The sequence below is a fragment of the Peromyscus maniculatus genome, chromosome 4, assembly GCF_049852395.1.
Source record: "Peromyscus maniculatus bairdii isolate BWxNUB_F1_BW_parent chromosome 4, HU_Pman_BW_mat_3.1, whole genome shotgun sequence".
Taxonomy (NCBI): domain Eukaryota; kingdom Metazoa; phylum Chordata; class Mammalia; order Rodentia; family Cricetidae; genus Peromyscus; species Peromyscus maniculatus.
The window spans coordinates 15233602-15253335 of NC_134855.1; the positions used below are offsets into that span (position 1 = coordinate 15233602).

Consider the following 19734-nt stretch of genomic DNA (forward strand, 5'->3'; position numbering starts at 1 on the left):
TTGGTCATAGGCGCAGAGAAGATGAAGACTTGCTAGGGTCAGAACCCTGTCAACTGGAAATCCAGGCAATGATCCAGGCAACAGAGTCCTGGGAATGGCGGAGGCAGGACGGAGGATACTGGAGGATACATGCATGGTTGAATCTGTGCAGCTTCGTGCTCAGCAGGCTGAGAATCTTAAGGAGTGGACCAGAATATCGTGACCCCCTCCAGCCCCATCCTATCTTACTGAGTACTTTAAAGAAGCCACAGCAATCAGCCAAGGGCCACCAGACGAGCAGCCAACACGCTTGGGCTAAAGCCAGCCCTGCTGCCCTGGCATTATCTTTACCCGCAAACTTGTTTTTGTGGGCGAGACCACAATCTCCAGATTTCAGGTGAAGAGCAAGACACATAGGGCCAAGCCACCTCGGAAGCCTCCACAGCCAAGAGATAGTCCCTTGTGATATCACCCCCTAGGGAAAGCCCAGGCCCTGACCCTGCAAGGCACAGACAAGACAGAGGACTATTGGCAGCTACAGCCGGCGTTCAAATTATAAGGAGTGGGAACCAGGAGACAGGGGGAACAGTTAAGGATTATAAAAATGACCCAGGGCTCAGAGCCCTGCAGGAAGGAATGGCTAATGCACACAGAGGCAATGGCCATTTGGATCTCCTGGTAGCCCAGCTAGTGGACTGATGCACCCTCTTTCTTCCTGACAGAAGCCACAAGCCGGTGTCCCCGGCATACCTCTTGAACATCAGTCACCAGCTCTTCTGGTAAAGTCAGGCAGCCATTAGCGCTGTGGCCCAGAGCCCTTCCCATCTCAGCAAGCCCCACATTAGCAGCCAGTGACCACCTCAAATCTCCCTGACCCCTCCAACCTCAGAAGAACGTCAGGTCTTCAGAACTGAGCTATCCCGATGCTAACGATCTCATCCTAGAAACTGCGGTTTGCAAGCAATCACTGAAGGCCAACAAAGGGAACTCAAGGAGCCTCCAGCACCAGGAGTTTTGGGTGGGGTGATGCCCACGGGTAACTGCAAGGGTCTGTATTCTTAGAGAATCTCTGTGTTCAAAACAATGCTCAGGGGAGATGGAAAGCATTTTCCCTGCTTTTTGAACAAATAAAGAACCTCTCCAGGGTCGGGCAGTGGTGGCACCCACCTTGAATCCCAGCACTTGGGAGGCAGAGGCAGGTAGATCTCTGTGAGTTCGAGGCCAGCCTGGGCTACAGAGTGAGATCCAGGACAGGCACCAAAGCTATACAGAGAAACCTTGTCTTGAAAAACAAACAAAAAAAAAAAAGCCGGGCGGTGGTGGCGCACGCCTTTAATTCCAGCACTCGGGAGGCAGAGCCAGGTGGATCTCTGTGAGTTTGAGGCCAGCCTGGACTACCGAGTGAGTTCCAGGAAAGGCGCAAAGCTACACAGAGAAACCCTGTCTCAAAAAAAACAAAAACAAAACAAAACAAAAAAGAACCCCTCCAGGATCCTGCTAACTGCACATCGCCCCGCCTATCCTTTCACAAGACACACACAGTGGCCACTGCAACACCTTTGGCCATCTCCAGAATGTAGCACCAGGTGCCGGGTACTGGCCTCAGGAAAGGGGCTCTGGTATGGACTCAATTCTGTCCTCTGAGTGTCAGCTGCCCATCTGCCCAGTGGGGACAAGGCACCTCAGAGGGATGTGTCAAGGAGAGGTGTAGAATTAGGCAGCCAACAAAGTGGGCGGTGGGAAGGTTAGAGGTTCCATCACAGCCAGAGCCACACATTTCCATGTGTCGTCACTGGAGGCTCTGCCTCCAGCATGGCCTTGGCCATCTGGCAGCCTTTTTGCAAAGCGTTGCTCTGCTACCCCTCTGCCCAGATGCCCGCAAAGCTCCAGACCTGCTCTCACTTTCGCTGATAGCATCCTGGGGTGTCACCAGTATTCACGACCAGAATGGACACTGTTCCAGAATGAGGAGGGGGCTGTGGGACCCACTGCCTAGGGTAGCATGAATGGAGTAGGGCAGGGCAAGTGGAGCAGGACCTTTTCACTTGGGAGTCTAGGACTGGCTGCCCTATGTGTAAGGTGCATCCTTCACCAAGCATTCACCAAGAATGCAGACTTGTCTCCTCCACCTGGGCCAGAGAACCGTTCCTGCCACCCCTTTCCCTGCCCCCAGGAAAGATGCTGGGCAGCTTTTGGCAGCAGGGTTTATTTGAAGGAGATGCAGGAGGCCCTTCAGGCAGGAGCAGGAGAGGCCAGGTAGGTGGGGCTGCAGCCGCAGGCCTGGGCAGCAGCTATTCAGACCAGTCCCTGCAGGCAGAACAGCAGAGCTTAGGGCCATGTGTGGCCTTCAGGGACCCTGAGACGCTGGTACCCCAGCTGCCTGGCTTTGGCAAAGCACTGGTTCCCTGAGCCTTGGAGTCTCTATCTGCAAAATGGAGTTATAGAGTCAACCTCTGGGGCCTGAGCTGTGACAGTGAGGTTGTATAGGTAGCAGGTTAGCATGGTGTTAGACACAGGAAACCCCAAGATATCCAGCAGAGCTGAACTCCCCCATCCCACCAACTGGCGGAACATGAAGGGGCAGAGCTGGCCCAAAGGCCTGCACAGCCCTGCTGGACAGAACAATACAGACAAGGGACCTCTCTTGTCCAACTTAGTTCTGTCCCACACCCAAGGGCCCAGCATGACAGCTTGGGGTCACATGGCAGACTGTTCTTTCCAAACTACAGATGCATCTGAAGCTGCCCATCAGGGCTGTTGGTTGTCCTGATCAGTGGAGGGATGGATGACCCCTCCTTTCCAGGACCAGTAGTGCCAGCAGGGGCTCCATGAGGGCCAGGCTGCAATGTAGACCAAGGGTAGTAGGCTCACCTCTTTCAAGAGCTCAGCACATCTCCCTGTGGGATGGGACAGCACGTGGTACAGTCAGGAGGGCATCAGACCCCATAACAGGGGCCCGGTCCAGCCTCCTCCCCAAGGTGATGTGCTCACCATGTCGGGCCAGCATGTAAAGGCCTCGGTCTGCTGTCATTTCCCAAAACCTCCAGAAGCCTGGCTCATCCTCAGTCTCAAGACTCCGGGCTGTGGGGCACAGCAGGGCTGGGCTGGCAGCCTGAAGGAAGGCAGCCACAGGGCTCTGCCCCTCAACCCAGCCTGAGCTTACTGAAATACTTGAGCACATGGAAGTTTCTGCCTTGCCAGAGCAGGGACAACTTCAGGATGGCGTAGTGCTCATAGTCTGTGTCCAGCACGTAGATCTTCCTCTGGCCTTCAGGAGTCAGTGGCAGGGTTAGGGAGCCTTGCTCAAACCTGGGGGCTGACCTTGAAGGCTGGGTCTGCAGACTCTAACTCCTTTCTGTTTCTGCCTAGTGCTGGGACCTGCCTGTGACATCCTGGGAAGATAACTTCTCAAGGTCAATCCAGTTCACTAGTAGAGATGAGGGGCCTGGAGTCCGGGGCGTGAGAACCCCAGGAAGGGCACAGAGAGCCTCCAGGCCAGGGGGAGATAGCATCCAGGGTCAGGCAGCTGCAACTTTAGCAAGGAGGCAACAGTACTTACCAGGAAAAGCAAATTCCCCCACAATGTTTCTTTCTGAACCCATGGATGTTTCTGTCACACAGCTCCCTGAGCTGGAAAGCAACCGTGTTTGTTAAGAACTTGCCAGCCTGCGTTCCACCCGATGGGCACATCTTTGAGTGGGGCCTACCTTCAGAAAGGGTGCTGGCAAACAAGGAACATCCTGGAGCCTAGGACCCATGGGGAAGGGGCCATGCATGGGGCAGGGCTGCCCCAACCTCTCACCTTCAAGGAGTCAGCCAGCTACTACCTGCACATTCTTATCAATGAATAAGGCTTTATCTTAAGCCCTTGCCTATATTTTGGCAGAAATGCAGCTCTAGGAGCCTGAGATCTAGCTTTCTCTGGGGTTGGAGGGCCCAAGCCGGTGGATACAGGGAAGGCTAGTCCACATGCTGATGATCTCATCACTACAAGTGGTACAGCCCGGACTGTGTTCAACTACATATGTCTCTTCCTTCCCCGTGGGTCACATCCCCAAATGAGCCAGGCCTCTTACCTGTTATACACAGCCTTCACGGTGATGTTCCTCCCACTGAAGGTGAGGAACAAACCCTCTACCCTCTTTTGAGCCTTCAGCACCAGGTTCTGGTCCGAAGTCACAGCCACTTCCTTCCAGAATCCTGCAATCTAGAGAACAGAACTAGAGCTATCCTTAGCTCTGAGCAGCCGAGCTAAACTGGGTTTGCAGCTCCTGGGCTACAGAGGGTATTTCAGGGATCCTCAGGCAGGGAGTGGGTGGGCTCTGGGAGGCCAATAGATAGTCATGAGCCTGGGAGGCCACTTGTCCTTAGCTGAGTTTTCCTTCCCAAGGGACCTTTCAGGACACCAGACAGAAATGTCCCTTCCAGAAGATCCTGACACAAGGCTGGTCTGCCAGGAGACCTTTCCAGCAGGTGTGTGGGGAGCAAGCATCCAGGCCTACAACTAGCACACTGAATACAGGAGCATGGCTCTACCAACCTCAACTTCCCTGGGATCATGGTTTCCCATGACAGCAATGTTCCCAGAGCACAGGGTATCACCTGAAACTTTTAGAAACTGGTTACTGTTACAAGAGAAAGAATCTGTGTCCCCCCCAAAGCTGACCCCTCTGAGTTTACAATGTGAGTTTGCTGGTCTCAGGAAGGATCCAGGGCATAGAAAGAGGAATCTAAGCAAACAAGCTGTCCACTCTGGAGAAGTCTTCTGGCTCCACAGTGCAGAGTGATAGGGTCATAGGAACCCTATGAACCAGGGAGCAGGAAGGGACCCCAAAGCTGTAAATCACCAAGGACCCAGGTGACCAGCCTGAGGACAGCAGCTCCTGCCTCGGCACAGGTGGCACATGAGAGAACTCAGGGAGGGGAGAAGGCCATGGAGCTCAGAGCCTCACCAGGGCCCTCCACTGCCTGCCCTCTTGGGGATGGTCCTGCCCTGCCAGCTATCCTGTAGCCAAGGAGGAGTTGGATGGAAGCGGAGCGAGACTTGCAATGGCTATCCACTCTGTTCCCTCCCTGCCCACCTTCCCATCAAGCCCCAGTAGTGCCTGCAAGGTAAGAAGAAAGAGGCACCTTCTCTGGTACTAGGTCCACACTCGTAGACTCCGCCTGCAGCCCGCACACCAGGAAGAGTCCCCAGACGGTGCTCAGCAGCCTGGCTTCCATCTCAGGGCCTGCCTTGTGGCTTCTGCTTATGGAGGGCACAGGCTTATATTTGGAGGGTGTGCAAGCATGTGCAACCACCCAGAGAATGTCATTGGGCAAAGCGGGCTGCCAGCTGCTCAGAGACTCAGACTCAGACTCACTCTGCATCAACCCACATCCAGAGAGGGTTGGACCGAGCTAAGACGGCAGTCAAGCTGCCTCCATCCTGGTATTTGGACAGCGATGGACCATGCCCTGAGACTGCACAAACCAACCCCAGCACCACCCTCTGTGTGGCGACCTGGGCAAGCTACTTTATCTCAGTTTCCCCATTTGTAACAGTATATTTTAAAACAATTGCAAAATATAGAACTGGGCATGGAGCTCTGGGTCCCCCCCCCCCAACCTCACTTCCTGCACCATCTTGTGCTCCTGGACCACACTCCACTCTGCCTATGACCTCTCTTGGCTGCAAGCTTCCAGGAAGCCCTAGAGAGTAACACAACTTGAGTGTGTGTGTGTGTGTGTGTGTGTGTGTGTGTGTGTGTTCTTGTTGGGGGAAAGGTGTGTACATATTCACATGAGTGTGGAAGCCAAAGGTCAACCTCAGGTGGTGTTCCTTGGGTACCATTTACTTTGTGTTTTGTTTTGTTTTGGTTGGTTGATTAGTTAGTTCATTGGTTATTTGGTTGGGTAGTTAGTTAGTTCGTTCATCAGTTGGTTAGTTGGTTGGTTGGTTAGTTAGTTAGATCATTGGTTGGTTGGTTGGTTAGTTAGTTAGATCATTGGTTGGTTGGTTGGTTGGTTGGTCGGTCGGTCTTAGTCTTTGAGATAGTCTCTCACTAACCTGGAGCTTGCTGAGTAGTCCAGGCTGCCGAGCCATTGACCCCCAGAGATCCACCTATCTCCGTTCTCCAAGCATTGCACCACGTGATTTCAAATACACACCACCATGCCTGGCTTCTTACCTGGGTTCTGAGGAAAGCATTTTATCAACTGAGCCATCATCCCAGACCCAATGACATAGTTTCTAGGGCCACTGAGAATTTTTTAAGGCAATTTTTGTTTTCAATAACAACTTTATTAGTGATTGATATTAAAGCCTCTCACGCTCTGGGAAAAAAAATATAAAACTGGTACTCCCAAAAAGGCTTGGTCTCGTTCAAGACCCAACTCTCTAGCTCACAGACTGTACAGCAGAGGGGCCCCAGGCCCCCCTAACTAACTAACTAACTAACTAATTAACCAGCTGATGAACTAACTAACCAACCAAATAACCGATGAACTAACTAACCAAACAAACAAACAAACAACTCTACCCAGGTGGGTATCCCTCATCCTGCAGGAGTGGTCTCCAATCTTTAGGACCTGGGCAGCTCACAGGGAGGTCACAGCTACTGAAGCCCACACTCCAGAGGGAACCAGGCTAGAGAAGACACTAGGGTGGGCTGCTGGGGAAGTGTAAGGGATGAGTTAGGAGAGGAAGCACGCTGGGTAACACAAGGAACCATCCAAAGACCTTGGGACATCAGGAGGGAAGCTGAGGACCTACTGGTCCCAGCAACAGGCTGACAAGCCCGGACCCCTGGGGACACAGAGATGGGTTTGGCTGGCAGGAGTGGGAAAAAGGGAAGTGGAGTGGGTGGCATCTGGTTCTCTGGATGACCAGGACAGGATGAGGGCAGCACCTGTGCGGGCTGATTACTTCTGGTTCTTCTGTTTGAGGACCACAGACACCAATGAGCAATGGACCAGAACTCCAGCACCTTCCGGATACTCACACCTGGCCCTTCAAGTATGAGAAGTAGACCATTAAAAGAATGGGGGTTCTGTGACGTGAAGAAAACAGCAGTGATGGTCCCTGGGAAGGGACCCCTGTACCCCACCTCTCATTCAAGAGCAATACAGAGCCTACACCATGGGGCCTGAGCCCGGATTTGTCTGTCATGTGACCTTGAATAATTTGCCCAGCCTCTGTGCGTCAGTGTCTTAATCTACATGTGTCCAGGAGGTCTGTCATGGAATACACATGACAGCTAGTCAAGCAAGGTCTAGGAGCACACTGGCCACTGTCCCAACCCATTTCTCAGGCTCCCAGAGGTCCAAACCATTTGCCCAAGATCACAGCAGTGGTGGGAAGCAAAACCCAGACAAGCCAACTCCATGGCCCTCCTGCTGTTCCAGCTCCAGGTCCTACATCCTACCAGTGAGACCCAAAGGAGCCTGGTAGCCAGGACCCATGTTTACAAGGCACCTCAGTTTCACCAAAGACACTGTGAACTCATGGATGCCACATATGCTATGCTCAATTTTCCCTGTGGATGCAGCAACCTCCCTGCACCAAATTTAAATAAAACCTCCTGCTCCCTCTCCCAGGAGAACCCTAAGTGGCCAGAGTCCACTTCAGTCTCCCCAGGGAGGGATCAAGACAGGGCTCACTGTGCCCTGCCCAAGGGCGTTTCCAAAGAGTCAAGGAGCCATGGGGTTCCTAAGGTCTTGGTGAGACTGACTGCTCCTGAAGTTTGTGGAATATTTCCTTACATTGTGTGAATATATGTCACTGTGATTTGTTTAATAAAAAAAATCTAACTGGCCAATAGCTGGACAGAATAATGTTAGGGGGAGAGCCAAACAGAGAATACTGGGAGGAAGAAAGGCAGAGTCGGGTGTCACAAGCAGACATAGAGAGACGCAAGATGGGCATGCCACACTGAGAAAAGGTACCAAGCCACATGGCAAAGCATAAATAAGAAATACGGGTTAATTTAAATGTAAGAGTTAGCTAGTAACAAGCCTGAGCTATTGGCCAAGCATTTATAAATAATACTAAGTTTCTGAGCAGTTATTTGGGAGTGGCCACCAGCACAGGAAAATTCTACCTACAGGGACTGGCTGTTCCTACACAAAAAGGGCACAAACACTCCATCATCACTCCCTGACAAATGTCCTTGCTACTCCCCACAAGCTAAGCCCTGCCCCCAAGGCTGTCAACCCACAAAAACAAGGAACGATAACTGTCACCAAAGCTTCCACAAACCTGCGAACACCTCATGCACACACTGTTGCTTCTGTTTCTTCTCCCAGACTAAAGATGCCTCTCCATGGCACCTGCCCAGAGACCTCAAAGACCCACCACACTTCTGAGTCCCTCACTCTTACAGGACTAGTAACCCCTGGCTCTGCCAGGCCCTGGGCAGGGGGCCCAAAGAGACAGGAAAATGACAGAGTGATCTGGCATTGATTCTCTCTCCTTATATTTTCAAAACCACCTGGTGATGGGGGCTGAAGTAGGCTCAGCAGGGCTGTTTAGCTCCATGGGAAGTCAAAACAGCCCCTGGGTTAAGCAGCCTGGGAGAAGAGAATAATCAGAGGCCTACGAGGACTGGAAAAGTACCAAGATATAGAGAACTAGGAGGGTAGGAAAATAACAAGAGAGGGCTACACATTTGAAGAAACACCACAAACGTCTCTCCCCACCATACCAGGACAATCCATAAGGGTGTCACCTCCCGCCCCCTAGATGCGGGTAATTTTCACACATTTACAAGTCATCTACTATTTCTGGTTTTGTGAGTGCCAAAAGTGTTAGCAATGAGCTTGGATAGGAACTTGGCAGCTTTCTGCTGTGGTTTGGTTGGGTATGTCTCCCCAAGAACCTGCCTGCATCAAGGTCCCAAGGGCTTCTAGTCCAACTCTGTAGTGGGGCAGCAAATGGGGAGCTGGCAGTTATGCCATCATGGGGGTTTGGGGAACAGAATGATACAATTGCAGAATAAGGTGCAAGCCTTGACTAAGTGAAGCCCAAAGGCTAAGAAGACATGGGGTACACTGGATTGAACAGTATGCCCCATCCAGAACCTCTGAATGACAGCCAGGCAGTGGTGGCGCACGCCTTTAATCCCAGCACTCAGGAGGCAGAGACAGGCGGATCTCTGTGAGTCTGAAGCCAGCCTGGTCTACAGAGTGAGTTCTAGGACAACCAGAGCTGTCACACAGAGAAACCCTGTCTCAAAAAAGCAGCAATACAAAACAAACAAACAAAAACGGAACCTCTGAATGATGTCTTACTGGAAGACGAGGTTTCTGCAGACATATTGGTTAGGGATCTCAGATGGGATCATCCTAAGGTTAGGGTGGCCCTAATCAGGTGGGCATCCTTACAGAAGAAATTGTTCAGACGCAGACAGGCAGGGGAAAGAGGCAGCTCCTAGAGGGATGCAGCCAAGACTGAAGCCGCCCAGGACAGGGGGCACACCGGAAGCTGGGAGGGGCCCAGGCAAGAGACCTCTCCCAGGCTCCATATACCTGGATTCCCGACTTCAGCTTCCTGGACTAGGAGAGAATTCTTTCTGTCTCTTTGCCCTGGCTTATGGAGGTGGCCCCAGGAAACGAGGGCGGCTTCTTCCACAAGACACGTCTAAGCTAAAGCCATAAGCATGAGGCTCGACCGGCAGAAGGGACGGCAGATTTCAGAGATGAGATGAAGGCACCAGAGGTCTCGCTATCCCAAAGCTCAGCAGAGAACTCACCCTGCACTCGGCCGGGAAAGTGTTGACTGGTCACTCGGGATGCATGTTACACAGCCTCTCCTCATTTCGTGCAAGGTCCTAAGGTCCTAAGCCCTAGCTCCTTGAATATCTTTCCCTGAAGCTTTCCCACCAGCCCCCGGCTCTCATCTTTCCATTTGGGGAAGTGGGGGAAATTAAAGTAGAATCAGCTTCAGTCTGGGGGCCCAGGTGGGGAGGCTTACCAAGAAAAGAGGAAAGGGTTCCGGCCCTAAAGAGGAGCACTGCTGTGTTTGGGTTGTCTGGTCCTCAGGGACCCCTCCCAGCAAACCCTTCCTGGTCAACAGCTGAGAGGAGATACCCCTGCTGGACTCTAACGCCCACCTCCACCTACCGCCCACCATCCCTGTCCTAGCCAGGCTGTTCCAGATTGATGAGATGGGGACATGGAAAGGGCGGAGCAAGTTCCGAGGGGTGCGATGTGGGTCAGTCCCGAGCACGACCTAAAAGGGGTAAGGAAGGAGTGAGGAAAAGCTGGAGAGGGCCAGAGAGGAGGGAGATTCTGGAGAAAGCAGTGGGCTGGATGGGGGGAGGGGTGCACAGAGAAATGAGGTGGGCCAGGGGTAGGGGAAGCCCAGGCCTCTCACTGTGGGGCTGCACCACAGTGCTAAGCATGCCTTCCAGCTCTTTGTAGCTGTAGACCTCTGCAAAGGAGCAATAGCCAGCGTGGGAGATGCACACCCGGGTAGTCCAGGGCCGCAGAGGAAGTGGTACAGGTGGCCATGACAAGACCTGGACAGGAGCTGGGTGCGCCCCCGTTGTACCACACAAGTGAGACCCTGGAGAGGGTGGGTGTGGAAGTAGGGTTCCCCCAGGAGTCCCTTATGCAAGCCCAGCAGACACGCCCAGGAGACATCCCCTGGTCCCCAACAGGATCGAGCTGGAACTCAGAAGTGCCCCTGGGGCCCTATCCTCAGGAACTCAGCATCAACCTGGTTACAGCATCTACCCTGGTGGACACAGCCATCACTTCCTGTTAGAGCACTTGGCCCTGTCCAGCCAGCCAGCTCACAGGCTACTCACCTTGGGAACTCCATGTGGACCTTGAGGTCACCCTCCACAGGGTCATTGACAGCTCTGGTGGACATCAGCGTGCCGTCCTCGTTGTCTAGGAAGACTATGCCGTCAGTCACCATGCAATGACATACCAGAGGCCTGAGAACTGCAGGGTGGCTCTGTGACCTCCGGCCCATAGCCAGCATGTGGGCCTCCTTACCCAGAAACCCCAGGCACAAGCCAAAGACCAGAAAAGCAGGGGCCTGAATGGGGTCACACAGCGAGAGTCTCTGTCAGGGTTGTACCACTGATCACTTTGAGCCTCTGTTTCTCACTGTGGAGGGGCCAGGGATGGCCTGTGCCCAGGTTTAAAGCATTCCCTGACTAGTTGCGGCTGAAGCTTGGTCACTCCCTGGGCACAGCAGGAGACCTAGTACCTATTGGCCATCAAATTCAGGCTGCAGTAAGACCTCAGTAGGAGCCATAGACACCCAGAACAGCACCAGTATTGAGCTCTGTTGTGGGATATTTGTACACTGTGAAGATGTATCGCTGTGATTGGTGGAGGAAGCAGGATGGGCAGTACAGAGTAAAGAACCGAGCCACCTAAAAGAATGTAGATTAAAAGATATGGGTTAAGTTACAAGAACTAGTCAGGAAGAAGCCTAAGCTAAGGCCAAGCTTTCATAGCAAGTCTCCATGTCATTATTTGTGGGCTGGCAGCCCCAACGAGAAACTTCTACTACACAGCTCATAAGGACCGGCCCATCCCTACACCTGCTCTCAGCCCTGACAACCAAGTCCTCCAGCCCCAGGGGCACTGGCTTTATAGACTAGCACGGCCCTGGGTTTGGGGTTGGGGGAATGAGTGGAAGACACCTTGGAAACCCAGGTCCTTTTGTCCCTGGGCATAATCACTTGCATGTCTCCTCTGGCCCCAGGGATAGCTTCCTAGAGGGCTCCAGGCAGGCAGGCTGCCATCTGTCACACCAGCAGAGGATCTGTCCTCACACCTGCTGGGCACATCACCAGTCACAACCCCGTATAACTGGACACAGAGTATGGCAAAGGCTCTGTCTTGTTGTCAGGACTTACCTCCCACACACCTCTGTCCACCTTCTAGCCTGCCTAGGGACAGGGTGCTGCTGGGAAACAGGCAGGCTTGGGTTTACCCTGGGAATACTCCCACACACACCCCTAGGATGTTGATTGAGTACCATCTGGTCCTCCCTCTCTCTCTCATATCCAACTCATGGCTGGGTCACTTCTGAGCTGGTTTCTGGAGCTCATTCTGGGGCACAGTTTGTGCCAGCAGAGCAGTGAGACAGCCCTGGACACCCTCCCTCCAGGTACCCCAAGTTGGGCCTCCTACAAGCAAGCCTGGGACAGGAGGAGTTGTGCAGCCCTTAAAGTGGGTTATGGTATCAATGGCTACTTTATCACTAGTTTCAGAAGCAGTCATGTGGAAATGGATGTCAGGGAGGCACCAGGGCTGGTGCAAGCTGGGACCAGGGAAGGTCTATCCAAGTGACCTTTGTCTCCACAGAGTACCTATGGACCCTGGCCTCCAAGCACACCACTTAGAACCCTCTAATTAGGATGTAGGGCCCACTAGAGAGGTCAGAGCCATGCCATTCAGAGCAGACAAGGTATTGGATCAGAGAAAGACCTTCAGTGTTCCTCAGAGAGTGAGGAGCAGGGAGATCCAAAGGCTTGAAACTTTTGAGACATTTCAGAGGTACCAGCTCACCAATGTGACAGGAAAGAGCAGAGTAAGCCTTCCAGGAAAGGGTAACAAGGGACTGAAGTCAGTCAGACATTATGATGAACTTTTTTTTATTCACCCCAGCACTCCACCCCACAAACAGTTCCGTCTTACCTCCTCAATTAAACCAGTCTAGCAACGCCATCACAGGCGTGTCCAGGGCTTTGTTTACATGGCAATTTTAAATCCCATCAAGATTAACTACAACACAAAGTCAGCTAAGGTTAACCATAACCTCATCTAAAAATAGTAAAAGACATTACAGAACTAAACAATGTATGAGTTTTAAATTGAGAACAGTTCTGAGTAGCCTGATAAAATCCCATAAGGTCCCACTCTGTCTGACCCAGCCTGAGAGTTGGCCTTTCTCAGACCATCCATGTCATATACGCTGCCCACCAGATCATCACTATTGCCGCAATACTACAGGGCTTATCTCCCCTTAGCTCACATTTGCTTGATAATGTCCCCAATTTCGACGGTAGTGTTGCCAGCAAATTTACTGCTGCCTGGGGGCCCAGCCCCCAGCAGCACAGGCCTGAAAGGGAAATCCAGAGTCAGCACATACTAAGACTTTTTATCCGAGAGGGTAAGGGGAAAAGACACTCACACACTCTCTTGATGGTTTCCTTCTTTATTCTTTTGTATTCTTCTGTATACTTTTTCTCTGCAGCTGATATACCCCAGCAAAGTTTTTCAAGCAATGTTTTCAAAGTTTTTCAAATACAATGTGGTTATGTTGTGCCCGTGTCGCAAGACCCCCAAGCAAGACCACCTCTGAGCTGATATCCAATGCAAGCACACAGGGGGTTATTAATAGCAAAACAAACCCAGGCTTGGTCCATGTCCAAACATTCGACACAGCGGGTGGAGGAAGACGGCCCCATCACTCACTTCAAGGGGTTTATATAGGAAAGGTTTATATGCAGAGGGTTACATATCTCGGGATTGGACCAGGGGGCTGGGGTGAGGTAGTTCTTTGAAGTTAGTGGCTGAACTATAAGCATGAAATTACTAATGGCTAACAGGATGCAGGGTATCTACAGAGACATAAATTTTTTTACTACCTATGTCATGCTTTTGCTGAACCCAGGATATATACATTCAGATTTATTGTTCCAGCCTTATCTTCCCATAAGTTCAATTTCTGGTCAGTTGAGTCCATCACTCCCCATATCCTGTTTTGCCAAGTCCAGGACACATAGATTTATTGTTCCAGCCTTATCTTCCCATGAGTTCAACTTCTGGTCAGTTCTAAAACTGCTAGTCAGCAAATACCTTTGTGGGGGGGAGAGGGAGCGATTCTCAAGAGGGCTACTGAATTTTCCCTTTCAGTTACATTCTATTTTTCATTTTGTTTGTGTTTTTTGAGACAGGCTTTCTCTGTGAAACCTAGTCCTGGGTGTCCTGGAACTCACTCTGTAGACCAGGCTGTCCTTGAATTCACAGAGATCCGCCTGCCTCTGCCTCCCAAGTGCTGGGATTAAATGCATACACCACCACTGCCCAACTACATTCTATTTTTCAAATGAATGACTACAGTGACTACAAGTAAAAAGCAACATGTTTTTCATATTCCTTACATGATTAAACATTTTACATATCGCAGGTGAAAAACAAATTATCCCCAAGAACCCACGTATGTTCATACCCAAGGCAACTTGTTATAGATTAACAGAGTGTAAGCAAGCAAGTTATTTTTCTCAGCCAAGTCTTTTACTGAGAGGTCGCATTTTGCAGTTACAAAGAAAGGACCAATCACTTTATTATTTATCTTGAAAGGGAATCTTATAAGGAATCTTAAAGGAATCACAAACCTAAACTTTATATATGAAAAACAATTAGTCAGTTCTACTTTAAATCTTTAGTGTGCATACCCACTCATCAATAGCTTTTTATATCAGGAGATTGAGGGCAGAAATAGGTCTAAGGAATTATTAATCATCATCTTTGATCATCAACCAACCCTAGCAAGGAAAGTACATCAGCTAATAACTGGGCTGCTTTGTTCTTGTTCCCTGACCTTAACAAGTTCCTCATTCAACTACGTGCCTTTCTAAAACTTAGGTTGTCTTGGGTTTTTCACCTCGAAGCTATTTAACAAACATCTTAGTCTAACTTTAAGTTATTTTCAAAGCTTTGTTTCACCTATGAGGCACTCTGAAACCTGTGAACACATCTCTCAACATTAACAATAGAAAAATTTAAACTAGCTGGGCTACTGGGACTCAACTGTTTTTCTGAATAATTATTCTAAGCCACAGTCTATATGGCTCCTCAATAGAAAACCATATGTTCTAGCTGTGTGACACTTCCTTGTTTTATTTTTTTATCATCAAAACTATTTAAACTAACATTATTATTATCAACTAGACAGTACAGCTTAAGAAGAAATCATCTTCATAATAATCCACAGGTAAAAATGCTCAGTAAAGCGAGATGTTTCCATGAGATAAACACACTACATTACAGGCAGTGGGGATCTCCCCACACCCATTCACACCATGCCAGATACCAAAGAAAGATGGCAGCAGCAAACACATGAAGGCGCAGCAGAAGCAAAAGACATTCTGGGGTCTGTGGTCACGAGGCCTTGTCTATCCAAGATTCACCCATCAGGGATTCACCCTGAAGTCAACTGCCATCTGCTGCTTCTCTGACATGGCCACCGGCACAGATTTATTGTAGTATACTATTCTAATTGATTTATATTATCATTAGTTGTTCATTTTTTACTGTACCTAGTTTGTAAGTTAAATTTATCATAGATATATAAGTAAAGGAGAAACCATACTTTATACAGTGTCCAGCTTCAAGCAACCATGAGGAAGGGTTCTTGTTACATGCCTCCCTATGCATTCTGTATAATCAATCTCTGTTTCTCTCTCTCTCTCATCTGGAGAGTTTGCTCAGTGGTTAAGGGCACTTGTTGTGAAAGACATGGGTTTGATTCCCAGCACCCAGATGGAGGCTCACAACCTCCTCGGGCACCAAGCACATGAATGTGGTGCACAGATGCACATGCAGGTAAAAACACTCACACACATAAAATAAAAATGAATTTCAAAATTAAAAATCTCTCTACCTACACACACACACACACACACACACACACACACACACACACACACACACACACACGCAGTGAACTGAAAATGAATTTCCATATCCCCAACCCCTAACTCAGGATCTGACATATGAAGAACGTAAATGAATGACGGGTGAATGGATGGAGTTGCTGTGACCTGCCGTTGCAGAAGTCTAGGGTCTCTACAGAACAGTAGCATTTGAAGCTGGCAGGACTTACATGGTGGCAGCATCTTCCTGGTCCATGGGTGCAGATGATGTTCCAGACCCTAACCATTAGCCCTGCCAGTCAGACCCTCTACACCCTCCCCTTAGTGTCCAGCACAGGTCATACGGTATGGGCGAGACCTCCGATATACCCTATGGCCACATATCCTCAGAGAAGAGTGGTGCAAGCCAGTGAGTGCACCCCCAGCTCTCTCCTCAGGAGGCCAGCAGGCAGGACTCAGGACCAGAGGGTGGGGACACTTGGACCTAAAAGAACCTCCAACAGTTTTTTCCCTAAAATGGCCCCTGGGTTGGCAGCCAAGGACTGTACATAGGTGTAGACAACAGATTGGGGGTGATCACCACCTGTGGGGGTGCACTGGGAAGGGGTCCACCCAGGAATGGGCACTGACCTGTGAGAACTTCCTTCTCACCAAGGAAGAAGTGTGAACTGAAGCAACAGTGACAATGTGATTTTGGAGGGTGGGGATCCTCGGTGGGAGTGGCCACGTGCCTCTGTGCTGAAACGACCCAACCTCCCTTTTATGTGTGTGTGGGGGGGGGGAGGACCCAGAACGACCTCCCCAGATTTTATCGGCATGGGCATGCCTGTAGAGTCCCAGCAGCAGGGAAGCTGAATACAGGGAAAACAGGCTGGATGGAGTACCACACAGCATAGGGCTCTGTGAGCCACGCAGTATGGTGCTTTATGAAGTACAACAAGCTGCGGGGTACTACTTGTCACCAGCCAGAGCCAGACCACAACCCCCTGGTCTGCACAGGAGCAAGGGGAAAATACTTAGCCTGAAGAAGTTTCCCTCCACCAGCCACCAGCACCCTCTACTGGCCCGGAGGAGAAAGGCAGCGCCCGCTACAGGCCTCCTCTGGTGGCGGGCCCTCCTCTTCTGAATCTCCATTCCTCCCACCCACTAACTCTCGCTGCCTCACATCACTGATCACAGATGGGAAGACTCAAAATAAACTGTGCCTTGGATCTCTGGGACATGCCATAATTGTGGTTGTTTGAGCCACAGTGGGAATTCTGTCACTCCTCTCTAGTGGTAGGTCCATATCCTTAAAAGATAAATCACGGGGGCTGGAGAGATGGCTCAGAGGTTAAGAGCACTGCTTGTTCTTCCAAAGGTCCTGAGTTCAATTCCCAGCAACCACATGGTGGCTCACAACCATCTGTAGTGAGATCTGGTGCCCTCTTCTGGCCTGCAGGGGTGTGTGCAGACAGAACACTGTACGCATAATAAATAAATAAATCTAAAAAAAAAAAAAAAAAGATAAATCACTGTTCTGTGATTGTCCCATGACAGAGGGGTAGACCCCCAAGGCCAGGTCATAAAAGGGTTGGCCACCACTTATTGGTGGCAGGAATCATGAAAACAGGAAAGTACTATAGGGCCTTGGGCAACTCGATTCACGGTCAGCTCTCTCCACTTCACTGCGCTGTACCATCTACCACCAAAGCCTCTATGCCTAAGGCCAGAGCCAGGCTGGCTGGAGGATAGTGTTGCAAATTGTGTTCTCCTAATACCTTGGTTGAGGCCTTAGCACTCACCCTGTCTGCCTGTGGGGATGGTCTGCAGAGACGTGAGCATCATGAGATGAGCCTGAGGGTAGACCAGCAGACCTGGAGTCCATAACAACAGACAGACACAGGGTAGGTGCCACCAAGGAAGGGCTATGTGAAGACATGCTGGAGAGGTGGTTAATTCTAGACGCCAACCCAGTCGATCTCTGAGCTTGTCTCAGAGGAACACAAGGAACAAAGATCAGCTGGAGGTAACTAACAGATTCCACTGTGGTCTCCTAAGGAGCATCCAAAGCCAGCCTGGGCTACACAGGAAGTTCAAGGCCAGCCTGAGCAACTTAGTGAGACCATGTCTCAAGTAAAGATAAAAAGGGTTCAGGACGAAGCTCAGTGGTACAAAGCTTGTGTCGCTTGCACAAGGCCCTGGATTCAATCCCACACTACTACAAAAACAAATTTTTAAAAAGTGAAAGAAAGTTGGGCCATCATGGCACACACCTTTAATCCCAGCACTTAGGAGGCAGAGACAGGTGGATCTCTGAGTTTGAGACCAGCCTGGTCTACAGAGCAAGTTCCAGGACAGCCAGGGATATACAGAAAGACCCTGTCACAAAGATAGATAGATAGATAGATAGATAGATAGATAGATAGATAGATAGATAGATAGATAGATAGATAGATAGATAGAAAGAATGAATTTTAAAATATAATAAAAATGTAAATGACAGAAAATTTAACTTGATAAGATTATCTGCTAAGGGCTGGGATGATGTTCTGTCAGTAAAGTGCTTGCTTGCAAGCATGAGAACTTGAGTTTGATCCCCAGAGCCCACATGAAAAAATCCAAGCAGAGGACCAGGGAGGTGGTGCTGTGGGCAAAGTGCTTGCTGAACAAGTATGAGGACCTGAGTTCAGATCCCCAGCACCCACATAAAAAGCCAGTGCTGTGGGAGGATCCCAGGACCTTACCCGGCCAGCCACTGTAGTAAAACTTCAGGTTTACTGAGAGACCCTGTCTCAAAATATAAGGTAAATATTCCTGTATATGTGTGTGTGTATGTGTGTGTGTGTGTGTGTGTGTGTGTGTGTGTGTGTAATGTTATATATAAATATATATAATGATATATATATATACATATATATATGTATATATATATATGAAAATAAATAAGACAAATGAAAAAGACATGGATGTCAGCCTCAGGCCCACACACTAGAAACTAGAAAACTAGAAAACTAGAAAAGTAATGCATGCTTGTAATCCCAGCATTGGAGAAGCAGAGACAGGTAGATCCCTGGACTCGACGGCCAACCAGTCTAGCCTAATTGGCAGCTCCAGACCACTGAGAGGCCCTCCATGCCACACACCCCCACCTCTCAAGGAGGGGGAGGTCAATTCAGCAGACCAGATTATCTGAGTTCAACCCCCAGAACCTCATATACATAAAAAACCAGAAGCAGCAGTGTTGGGGTCCACAGAGGCTTCCTAATGAGATCTGAGCTTGCTTTACACAGAGGGTCATTTGTTTCTCTAGTGTTGTATATATACGGCAGGCTGGCTTGTTGTGGCACTTCTGGCTAATTCTCCACCTTCCAGCTGCCCATAGAGACACTGGCACTGCAGACACATGCACTACTGTGCGGGGGACATGCCCCCACTTTCCCCCCCCCCAGGGTACTCTTGAGCAGGGATAAGTGAGAAATATTTAGATAGAAATATAGAGGAGAGAGAGACAGATGGAAGCACAGGATAGCCTTGGGAGGGCCTGGGTCAAAACCCACCAGCCCCTTCTGTCTCTACTAAAGAGCTATTTATAGAAATGCCAAAGGGTGGAAAAAAGGACCTCCCCCTTGCACAGCCAAGTGCAGACTCTTCCAAACTCCTGGTAACCATGCATGTGGTCAAGCCATTCCCTAATGCAGCCCTGCTGTCTAAAGCAAGCTCAGATCTCATTAGGAAACCTCTGGGGACCCCAACAATTCCCTCTTCTTAATTTTTAAAGAGCCCCTCAGCCCCTTAGACTGAGGTCTGTCTTAAGTCATTCTCCTTGATTATTTCTTCCATTACCTGTCATGGAGAGAGATATGCTTTCCATCAAGCATACTCTGTCTTAAGCTGGAAGCTACCAAGAAGAAAGTTGCCTATCCCTGACTCTCAGCCTCTGGCAGGAGGGGCTACTGACCTTAACTCAGCTCTGGCCCAGGTTCCTATTGAGCTTACTACCAGTGATCTGCATAGCTGCCACACCTCCCAGTACAGGAGTAGAGGATGATAAAGATGGAATATCTTTTGGGAATGGGTCTGAAGATGTCTACGACAGCCTCAGCTGTGCCAAGCCCTTTTCTGTGGTAGTGTTGTGTTTCCCTTCTTTGGTATTTGTTGGTGTGGGATT

General features: G+C 50.0%; 1 protein-coding gene across 1 annotated transcript; it reads right to left on the reverse strand.

The window, feature by feature from the left end:
• Positions 1-2727: 2727 nt before the first annotated feature.
• On the reverse strand, positions 2728-5204 carry LOC102926011 (epididymal-specific lipocalin-8). The gene is made up of 6 exons (XM_015999414.3): positions 5110-5204; positions 4056-4186; positions 3539-3609; positions 3143-3247; positions 2971-3060; positions 2728-2876 (listed from the first exon to the last, which is right to left on the reverse strand). The coding sequence occupies exons 1-6, from the start codon at positions 5200-5202 to the stop codon at positions 2728-2730; spliced, it is 639 nt and encodes a 212-aa protein (XP_015854900.2). The 5' UTR covers positions 5203-5204.
• Between the last annotated feature and the right edge of the window lie 14530 nt (positions 5205-19734).

Excerpts from the sequence above, each read along its gene's own strand:
- LOC102926011 (XM_015999414.3), bottom strand. The coding sequence starts at position 5,202 with ATGGAAGCCAGGCTGCTGAGCACCGTCTGGGGACTCTTCCTGGTGTGC. Across the intron at positions 3,610-4,055 it reads GTGAAGGCTGTGTATAACAG|CTCAGGGAGCTGTGTGACAG; the intron begins GTAAGAGGCCTG and ends GTTGCTTTCCAG. Across the intron at positions 3,061-3,142 it reads CCATGTGCTCAAGTATTTCA|CCCGGAGTCTTGAGACTGAG; the intron begins GTAAGCTCAGGC and ends TGTGCCCCACAG.